The sequence below is a fragment of the Rhagoletis zephyria genome, unplaced genomic scaffold, assembly GCF_001687245.7.
Source record: "Rhagoletis zephyria isolate East Lansing unplaced genomic scaffold, Rhagoletis_zephyria_1.1 Rzeph_scaffold_17190, whole genome shotgun sequence".
Taxonomy (NCBI): domain Eukaryota; kingdom Metazoa; phylum Arthropoda; class Insecta; order Diptera; family Tephritidae; genus Rhagoletis; species Rhagoletis zephyria.
In genome coordinates this window covers 1-11,107 of record NW_016174251.1, presented here as the reverse complement: position 1 = coordinate 11,107, position 11,107 = coordinate 1, and the positions used below count along the sequence as shown (strand labels likewise).

The window sequence follows — 11,107 nt, the reverse complement described above, 5'->3', positions numbered from 1 at the left end:
TTCAACTTCAGCTATAGATGTATCTTTTATTAATAAAAACATAAATTATGATTGGCAAATATTACCTAAATTAACTAACAGCAATCATAACTCAATTATATTAACTATAAATAATCTTAACGAGGAAACAATTTAGAAGATTTTACAAATTCATGCCAAAACATAATTAAAAAGAATATAATTAAAATAAATTCTTCAAAGAAATATGTTCCAAAGCAATAGTGAACCGAAACTTCCAATAAACTTTTTAAATTAAGAAATGCGGCTCGTAAAAAATATCATCAATAAAAAACTATTCAAAATTGTGAATTATTAGCTTTAGCTGAAAAAAAATCTTTCTTATCATATAAAAACTCAAACCCAAAATAATTTTAATGATCTTATCAATCCAATTTCAAATCCATCAAATGCAAAATAAATGTGTTCTAAAATTGGATACAGTTTTTCCACTATACCTAAGTGTTTTATTTCAATTGGTATGGTATGGGTTAATATGTAGAGTTTTCATTCGAAAATCTCATATTACGTCCCATACTAATTTGGCAACAGTCGTCCCCCTGAATTTCATAAATACTGATTCCAAAAGTATTATTTGCTCCAAAAAGTCAGCTTTTGGTTTTAATAAACCGCCTCTGGACACCTCATCGACCCAGATATACGTAGGCTCACTAGCGACATACTCTTTCAAACCAAGCTTTCGCATGATATATTCTGCTATATATTCTAAAGCATCTTCTTGAAGGGCCTCGATGTTATCTGCTTGCACCGACGGTGAGGAAAGCATGAAGTCATCACAAACATCTGCTTCAGAAAGGAAAGATGTTAACCCTTCCACTGCAGAATCGTTGAGGCGGAGCCACTCGGTTTCGTCCGGTTCTACGTTCCTACGCGCAGCGAGAATTTCCGTATTATGAGCTGTGAATAAAAATTACATTTACGGATATGCTCTTACTTGCACATATAGGCAGTCTTTTTGTTTGTTTATAAACATGATATTCGCCCAACAAATATTTCCTTAGTCTGTATTTAAACTTCATTGGACTTGGTTTATCGAAAGATTTTGTTTGAAACTTCCAATTGTTCAGGCAAGTCCATTCCAAACGGCTTTTTAGTTGGAACCGTTTTGAAGCTGGTGAATTTTATGTTAAAAACATCAAACCAGTTGTTGACGGTCTCAATGAATTCGGACGTTTCCAAAGCGTTGTAAACGTCCAATCCCATCGTATAACACCAACGTATGGCGCTAGCAACGCTGTGTGAAAACCCCATGACCCTATGCATTATGAACACATCTGATGCTGCTGTATAAGTTAAAAGTTGTGCAATAGTTTTAGTTCGTCAAGGGAGTTGTTCTGTAATAACTTTAACAGATTTTGCACATCTGCGAACACAAAAATTTTGCCTTCCATTGCCGGTTTCTGACACCATGTTTGCTCTAATAATAGAAAAGTTCTGTAATTAAGCAAACAATATACATTTTTTAACTGAGCTACCACTTGATAAGTCCAACTCTTTCCAAACAGTTTGGTTGCCGGAACCCATGTTGGACACAATCGCCACAACAGTGTATCCCACGTTGTGCAGATTAATAATTATGTGGTCTAAAGTCTGTTTAGACATACGGCAAGCAAATGCAAAGAACACAGGCTGTTTTCACGAACCTTTGAGCCCTCTTGCAATGACCATTTGGACATTTGCCGGAGCAGAGGCGAAAAGATAGGCAAAACCTGCAAAAACATTACATTTCGTTGGCTTAAAACACTTGCTTTTATATGCACTGCAACTTGCCTGTACTAGAGAAAGTTGGGCCAGATTATAATACGTGGCCGGAGCACGAGTCAAAAAAACGACAAAAATATATGTATCCATTTAGTTTACAAAATGAAAAAAAATTCACTTAGTTACTTGTTTGTACATATTTGCAAACTGTTGCTGAGGTATTGGGGAGCACCTTAATAAGTCTGCAAGCCAGAATCAATTACAGAAAATTTCATCATATTAACAAGCGCATACTCACATGAAAATGAATGATTGCACCGCTCAGAAGCAGCAGTAGAAGATAAACTTAGGATCTGCAAATAATATATATGTATTCTTAAATTGACACTAACTATTAAAAAATTGCATAGTAAATTGTTACCTACCAGGATTCGCATGAAAAAAAGATATTAATTGTCAACGAATATGAGCAAAATAAACTGTCAGTGAAGCGAATTAGGCTTTTTGACTTGAAAAGTAAAGCTTTCACTACTTAAAAAAAAAAAAAATCTTAAAATTTCAAAGCAATTTGTAAAAGAAATATTACTGTTTTTTTTTAGGAGTGGAGTAGGAGTGTCATTGATAAAATTAGAGCGAGAGAAAGTTTTTCTTACGAAACCTTTCATTACTGAATCATGATACCAAGCTTTATAAAAATTTACACATTTTTGAAGAAATCGTCCGCCTTATTGGATCCGCCATTTTGATTTTTGAAAATTGAATATCAATTTCGAAATCGGTGACTACGAAAATCTCTGGACACCAAGCTTCACAAAAATATAGAAATTTGTTAAGAAACCGCAAATTGGATCCGCCATTATGAATTTTGCAAATTTAATTTAATATTCGAAATTAGTGATGATGAAAATCCCTAAATACCAAATTTCGTTGAAATCTGACAAATACATATGGAGTAAACATTTTTGTCGTCGTACATGGTCGATTCGTCCCTATGTATGCCGTCGGGAATCCGCAATCTTGTATTCTATCATTCTTGGATTGTGGCTCAGACCGGGTCGATTTCTATACGAAAAAGACAAATTTATTAACAAATGTCTGCGATATACTTCTCACAGTTGAATTAATTTCATATAACCAATTTCTGGTTCTTAAAAATGGATTTTAAAGTTTAAAATTTTTAACTATGTATGTATGTAGTTCAAGCATTTTTAAATTTTGAATTATAACGTCAATTCGCTAGCAAACAGCAACCCTGCTCCATCCAGTGGTGTGTTCAGTGCTTTGTCTATAGCAGGGTTGAAACCATTGCATACCTACAGGCGTAGCTATTAATATTTTTATCTGCTGTTTCTTAAGATTTGAAAGACAATTTTATAATTGATACACAAATCAATGTTTACTAAATCAAATTTAATATTTTAAACATATTAAAACTTATCACAAACTAAATATATAAACTGAAAAAAAGAATTAAATTCTCTTTCAGATTTCTTCTTTCTCCCTGTTTTCCAATTAATACGAAAACCATCTGGCAACGCCATAAACACTTACGAGAAAAGAGACTAGGGTGTCCCTTTCTCACTGCTATCCGAATGAAATTTTCAGTCTTCTTTTAGCAGTCGAACGAGTGTGAACGGCAAAGTATATCCGCGTACACTGAATTTTGTACTAATGTGTGAAGGGGAAAACTGAAGAAAGAGATCAAGTTGAAGAAATTTTCCTTCAACAACTTTTTAACGAGGTAAAAACCCGATTACATATTCATTCAGCGAAATTGCTAAGAAAAAGTGTTTCCGCATAAGATTTGTGCAAGAAAAGTGGTTGCATATTAACACAGGAGTTAGTGAAAAAATTCTATTGTGCATTTCTCTTTTGGTCAGTGCTGTATTCATGTAGCCGCCATATTGCTTTTCTTGTCTGTTTGTCGTTGGGTACACTGCTCGCTCTACCCAACTGTACGAGTGGAATGTGGCTGATGTTGCTGCTCTTGTACGACGGCGGCGACAACGACAACCATCATTGAACGGACGAGTTGAGGTGGCGTCTACGCGTTGCTGGAATAATTTGTTAGAAAAAGAAAAAACAATAATAAACGTGAAATATTTGTACACAAGCCGCCAAAAACAAGATAGAAGAGTAAGATCAAAACAAAAGTGCTTATTATAATCATAAAAAGTGAAAATCATAAAATTTATGTGAACGCAATTCCCCGTTCGCGTATTCGCTACGTCGTATGCAGCCCATCGCTCGGGTAGATATTCGTTTTTTCTCGAAAAGCCATTGATTTCTAATATAGTGCAGAATACGCGCTTTTGTGCATAAAGCCGCATTAATGTTTAAAAGTGCACATCTGGCATAATTAGTTTTAATAAGGAAATTATGTGTTTTTAATTTCTCTGGCCAACTCTGGAAGTGTTGCTTCAATAACCCCCAGTGTCGTGAGATAGTTGCGCAAGTAGAATTAGAAGAGTGCTTTTTTTACGAAATAAGTACATATTTACGCTTTTTTTTTGTTCTTTCATCATTGGCCTTTCAATTGGCTCGCCTAACTTCGTTGATTGATTCGCTTTGTTGGTATCGTTGTCCTCTTCGTGCGAGACAATTGCAGCGAGTGTAATATTTTACAACGAGTAGCGCGTGCGGCTATTGTAGCTTCCTTTTTTCTCGCTCTCTTATAGCGTTGCCAGAGGTTTTGTTTCTGGTCAAGTATTAACAAGTGTGTTGAAAAAGTACGACTATTCATTGCTTGGTTTTCAACATATTTTGATGGCAAAGACGTAAACAAATCGCATAGGTTGGTGAACTATGGAATTCGAACATAATTGGCGCCAAATTAAAAGCCTATAATTTATAGTATTTATATGATTTCCTAATAAATCTTATAAAAATAAACTATTTTCTTTGACAGTATCCACTTGATTCGCTCCAATGATGGAGGATCTTACGAAAAATATAATTTTTACAACAAATGCAATAGGGGCCAATGGTCAGCCCACCACAATTCAATATCAAACAGCTGATGGCACCATACTGAAGCAGCCAAAAATAGAGGGGCAGAAGGCCGAGCAGCCAACATTTTACTACACCACCACAAATGTAAGTGAATAACAATTTCGTCATTCTTAAGTTCAAAATATTTCTTCTGGTTAAATCTAAACAATTATTTTTTTTTTCAGGGAGGCGCTGCAACCACCGTTAATCTAGCCCAACTAACCACCGATGACAACAAAACATGCTACATTGCACAACCAGTTGGTGGCTACAACTACGCGCTGGTGAATGGTATGCAACTTAACCAAGGTGGCACAATTGGCATTGCTACTTTGGACGCACAAGGACGTTTGCAGATTGTTAATCAGAATAAACCAATTGCTGCAGTATGTTTGTTGAAAAGCTAACTAGAGCAATTAAATATTTTCATGCACATATTTTTAGTCCTTACAGACCATTTCACCAATACAGAACACCATCTCAAACATTAGTTTTAAATGCGATGTTTGTGGCTTAATGTTTTCGCATTTGGCGCTCTTAAATCATCATAAGCGTATACATACACAAGATGGTAGTGATCAACAGCAACAGCAGCAGCAGGCGCAACCGGAAACTATTGTGCTGAATGCACAGGGGTTAGTGCAAACCCAAAATATTATAACAGAAAATGGGCAAATGGGGCAGATACAAATAGTGGCAACGGAAGCTTTAGAGCCAGCCACAACCGTTTTACAACAGCAGCAACAGCCGCAACAACAACAGCAAACAAATACTGTTGTTACAGCACAGAATTCCAGCAATGAAGTATCAGTGAACGCGACCAACATTAGTGGTTTAAAATCGGTAAAGCTCACACAATCCAAATGTATCACTTGTGGCAATCAAATGTTGCAACCTGCCAAGCGCAAAGGTCCAAAATTGGTGCGTTGCGAGGATTGCATACGTTCGGATCAAGAAATGTCCGCACAACAAGGTATTACACCGACACAGATATTTGTCTCACAAGATGGTGAGATAAAATGCGAAATAAATGAGTTTGTAGCCGGCGGTAGTACGGATTCTTCGCCAATGGATCCGCTTACAGCGCAAGGCGGCATATTGACGCATCAATTACACCCTGTGCAGGTCGTATCGGAGAATTCCCCAGAGTCGCAGCAACAGGACAACCAACAGCAAAATGCATCAACGAAACATGGGCAAACAAGTAGCCAATCGGGCAATCACCCAGTGAAGAAACGCAATCAACAACAGGTGACAAAATGTCAAAAGTGCAATGGCTCTGGAGTAGTGTTTGTGGGTACAGGCACGCCGGCCACTAAACAGCAGGCTGTCAATACGAAAGCAGAGTGAGTGGAATTGGAATAATAATTGAACAAGTCCTTTTGCTTATGATAAATTTATGTTTATAGAAATCCCAAACCGTTTACGTGCAATATATGCGGTGGTACCTTCTCGCGTTATTCGAGCTTGTGGTCCCATAAGAAGCTTCACAGCGGTGAAAAGAATTACAAGTGCACCATTTGTGGTTTGGCTTTTGCTAAAGCAGTTTATTTGAAAAATCATGCAAGGATACATACAGGAGAGAAACCGTACAAGTGCGCTTATTTCAAATATACGTACATATAAAAAATTAGCTGAATATACTTACGTGTTTTTCCTACCGTTTGCTTTCCAGGTGTCAGAACATGTGGCATGCAATTTTCACAATCACCACATCTTAAAAACCATGAACGTACACACAGTGGCGAACGACCATATGTGTGTGAGGTGTGCGACAAAGGTTTTGCGCGTCATGCCACATTGTGGAATCATAGACGTATACACACTGGCGAAAAGCCCTATAAGTGTGAAATTTGTGGCTCGGCGTTTTCGCAAGCAGCACATTTGAAAAACCACGCTAAAGTGCACTCCGGCGAAAAACCATTCCGCTGCGATATCTGTTCGGCGGCGTTTGCAGATCGATTTGCGCTGAAGAGGCATAGAGGCATTCACTTGAAATATGGTAATTGTTCGAATAAACAAATGTGTTAACCAAAAGTTTTCTGAACATAGAAAAATACTTAAATAAAACTTAATTAACTTATTTTAACAAGGCAATTCAATATTTGAATTATCAAAAACTTTCTCATTCCTAGGTCAAACTGCACCGAGGCAGCCAGCGCAATCACAGCAACAGTCTACAGATAGCCAAACTGTAATGATACACAAGCAANTTCCTAGGTCAAACTGCACCGAGGCAGCCAGCGCAATCACAGCAACAGTCTACAGATAGCCAAACTGTAATGATACACAAGCAAGAGATAACCGAAATGGATGACGACGCGCAACATGAAGTCATCATATCTGGTTTATAGACAAAAGGGGCAACAGCAAAAGTTGCCACAAACGCAATTATTGCTGCGCAGAGGTATCAATTACATACGAGCACTACTTCAGCTACCCCTACACTTGCGGCGACAATGACTTCGAGCACATCAGCACATCAACAGCAACAACAGCAGCAAACTCCAACAATTAAGCAACAAACAACAAATACATTACCATCACAACCCCAACCACCTCCACCACAGCAATCACAACAAACTGCCGTCGGTGTTACTGCAACTATAACCACAAATAGTAATGGTCAGCAACATCATATAACCCAACTTCAGCAACAACAGTCACATATAAGCCAACAACATTATAATACTGCTTATCTGCATGATACTAATAATACGGCTGCAGGCACAACTGCAGTAGCACGTCCACCACTACAGACTGTGAGCTACTATTATCAACAACATACAGCTACAGGTGAAATAATTGTAGCTGCAACACCAACATCTATTGCGTCAGCTGGAACAGGCAATGGTTATACACATGTGACGTAGATGAAAAGCAGTCTGCGACAATAGTCGGCTAGGTAGTTATTGTTGTTGTTCCTAATAATTTCTATAGCAATAGCAGTGAGCTTATAATTTGNGCAATGGTTATACACATGTGACGTAGATGAAAAGCAGTCTGCGACAATAGCCGGCTAGGTAGTTATTGTTGTTGTTTATGAAAGAAATTTTTTCTATATTTCACTTTAATATCTGCGAAATTAATTTTTTAATACGAGAAATACCTAGAAGCCTTTTTGTTGCTATGATCAAAGCATTTTCACGTGCTGTTACACACTTCATATTGGCAACTGCTTACCCTCTTGTAAGGGGTTTTATTGATTTCTGCTGCTTTTTTAAGCAACGTGAAGTTTCCTAATTCGTTTTTATAATTAAAGCCGGCTTTAGTATAAAAAGTCAAAGCCAAAAATAAAAAAGTTCAAAATTTTGAGTTGTAGTTCGACTCTGAAATTCATTAAATTTCACCTAGATAAATAGGTAAACGTATGTAATTTTTACTTATTGCTCTACAATCTTTGTGGCAAACTCATCGTCATTTGTATGTACATTCATACATACAATGGGTATATGCGTACATATACAACGATGCATTACCATTAGTTGACTATTAAAATAATTGTCTATTACTTTAATTATTTTTAATATAAGTATATATACATACGTATATAGAAATTAATATACATAATTACATATAAATATATATTACTAAAAGAAATAAATGAATTTTTTAAAGAATAAATAAAAACATACCATTAATAAATAAAATAAGTACATAATAATAGTAATCCAAATGCAATATCTGCACGTTTGGCGCTGCAAATCTCGTTGTAAAAAACTATGCAGTAATTTACATGTGCATGAATGAAAATAAGATAATCGATTAGCTAAGTTTTATGACATTATTACCAAGAATTGTGGTATATAAAATATGATAAACTAAAAAAGTAGCACGAAACTTATGATTATAAATGTGAATATATAAACTAAAACTAATAGCGTTTTAATATTTGAATAAGTTAATTTAAATCAAATACGTATAAAGTAATAAATCAAAATTGGATTTCTAGAAAATAAAGAAAACGGTGAATGCTTTTTATTTCATATCTCTTTGATAATGAATATTTTACAGTAAGAAATTAGTAAAAGAAAAGGTAAATGTAAGACATTAAATCATTGCATACATTAATAGAGTTTTAATAAAATGTTGTGTCTTTTACTTTTCCTTAGATAATTTTCCATCGATGAATTCACACATCATAACTGTTTCGTACTCCTTTTTTATTTGCCATTTATATTAATCTATTTCACACTTGAAATTATTATTTTCTCATATTCAGTATCCCAACACTATCTAATAATTTTAATATTTAAAATTTTAATTTTAAATTTAAAACGCATCAATTTACATATCGACACCTCCAAACCATACCACGCTAATTCATTAGAGCCGTTCCCAAGACTGTCGGGTCTACGTAACCGGAACGACCCAGATTTATATCTGGCCAAGTGACTGTCCACTCCAGCAGCACAACAACAACAAGTCATTCGAGAATTACAAGCTCAGTTATGCATACTTTGCACTGTATTGCATAACATGTCATTTTTACGTTATGCTGTGCGCTGGGTAACCGCTTACACGCAAAGCCCATTTAACAGATTCCTTATGTGTTAACTCTCGTGTAATGCCAAGTATGCATAACTGAGCCTTTAGTCAGACTCAGCATAGTACGGTTTGGAAGCGTCGATATGTGCATACATCCATACATAAATCTTAATGTTTTTCATTTACTTGATCTTTTTGTTTCGGTTTTCATTTCATTTATTTTCTTTTTTCTACTTTATTACTAACACAACTATCACTCACCTCATTAGCAGTTTAGTTTAATATTTGCTGCGCGGCAACAACTTGCCACAAATACATTGAAAGTAAGTATGTATTTCATAAAAACGTAAATATATATACTATTTTAAGCTTTGTTCGAACTTTTTTCATTCAAGCTATCCAAATTTACGATGTTTCGATTGGTATCGATGGCAAATATTTAAAAACTGTCCTACGTCAAAATATCACAATTTTATTCTGACAGTAATTAAAACTACCGGTGAGTACGTGCTTTTGTATTAAATTAAGAATAAAAAGAAAAAAAATCGCATGCAAATATGGGTAAGGAAAGCTTTTTGATTAAAGCTGCAAGCCTACATACGGAGCGTATTCTTCACAAAATCGCGCTTCAGATCGTCGTGCTCTCTCAATCATGGAGTAAATTTAAAAGCGTTCCAGCTATCAAAAATCGGCAAAGTAATTATTAAATCCGATGGAGCCGTCACAACTGAAATTTTTTGTTGACAAAATTTTTCTAGTCCTTCCACAGACATGGGGTATTCAAAATTCCAGTCGCTATTCTTAGTTTAGAGAAGTGATGGGCAGAAAGATTCTTTACTTTGCGCACGTTTAGACAAAATGCCTTTGTGTTTTGGTCCATTTTCACAGAAAGCTGTGCGCAGGATTCAGTTATTAACAATATTCATGGCTATCAATGAATCCATGGTAGTCCAAATTTTCGTGAATCCTACGAAAATTCTATCACCGAACTCGAATAGCTATGAACGAAATCGGATTCAGTGGTAGCTCCGATTTACATTTTTAATATAATTTCTGAGCTCTGGATCCGCGATCTCCTCAATCTTGATTTGTTGTAATAGGAAATGTCCTTGTAATGCATCAAAAGATCTTAAAAACAGTTTTCTTAACTATAATGCAAAAACAAGGATGCTACCCTTCTGAGCCTGTTATATACAAAGCTGTCAAGGTAGTCTCTTCGCTTGATCCGATGGATTGTAATAATATAATTACCCTGTACTGACGCTTAAATGACACAAAAAAAAACGACGAGACACGTAAACTCCATTTTGGGTTATTGCGAATCTCTATATCGTGTCTCTAGATCAGATTATTTTCCCAAGTTATTTTCATTGCGAATGAAAAGAAATTCAAACTTTAAGACGGAAAATGTTACTCATACGCCACACAGTGGCGCAACCCATGAAAGTTAGCCGGACAAAATGATTTTATGGTCTTAAACTATAGAACGTACTAAAATAAGTCAATTAATGGTTTGGCAAGGGGGGTCTATTGCGCACCACATGTGCGGTACAGGGTTAAAAGTGGTAATTTTTTCACTTAATCCAGTATATGGTCAGTTAAAAGTTAAAAAGGACTTTAAAAGTATGTACTTTTGTCAATAACTCTTGAATGTTAACACTTCTGCACGTAAGAAAAATGTTAAAATCAAAGTTAAAAAATAAAATTATCGCATATTTTATGTCAGCGGACATCTGTTGACTTAAACCGTATTGAATTATCTCAAAATTTTACAATGAATTTTGTCCGGCTAAATTGATTAAATACGCCACTGTGCGCCATGTAAAAGTGCGACCATGTACGACATGGCGTATGAGGAACATTATTTCCTGCCCCTATTTCATACAAAAAAATCATTGGACGTTTTTAT

General features: G+C 35.6%; 1 protein-coding gene and 1 long non-coding RNA gene across 2 annotated transcripts; one reads left to right on the top strand and one right to left on the bottom strand.

Moving 5' to 3' along the window:
• Positions 1 to 1,910: 1,910 nt before the first annotated feature.
• LOC108379728 (uncharacterized) lies at positions 1,911 to 2,194 on the bottom strand. The gene is made up of 3 exons (XR_001849509.1): positions 2,145 to 2,194; positions 2,018 to 2,072; positions 1,911 to 1,961 (listed from the first exon to the last, which is right to left on the bottom strand). It is a non-coding gene; the product is annotated as an uncharacterized LOC108379728 (long non-coding RNA).
• A 1,148-nt stretch (positions 2,195 to 3,342) lies between these two features.
• Positions 3,343 to 7,170, top strand: Clamp (Chromatin-linked adaptor for MSL proteins). The gene is made up of 7 exons (XM_017636083.1): positions 3,343 to 3,460; positions 4,628 to 4,815; positions 4,896 to 5,096; positions 5,155 to 6,056; positions 6,120 to 6,307; positions 6,386 to 6,712; positions 6,931 to 7,170. The coding sequence occupies exons 2-7, from the start codon at positions 4,648 to 4,650 to the stop codon at positions 7,062 to 7,064; spliced, it is 1,920 nt and encodes a 639-aa protein (XP_017491572.1). The 5' UTR covers positions 3,343 to 3,460; positions 4,628 to 4,647; the 3' UTR covers positions 7,065 to 7,170.
• Positions 7,171 to 11,107: the final 3,937 nt, after the last annotated feature.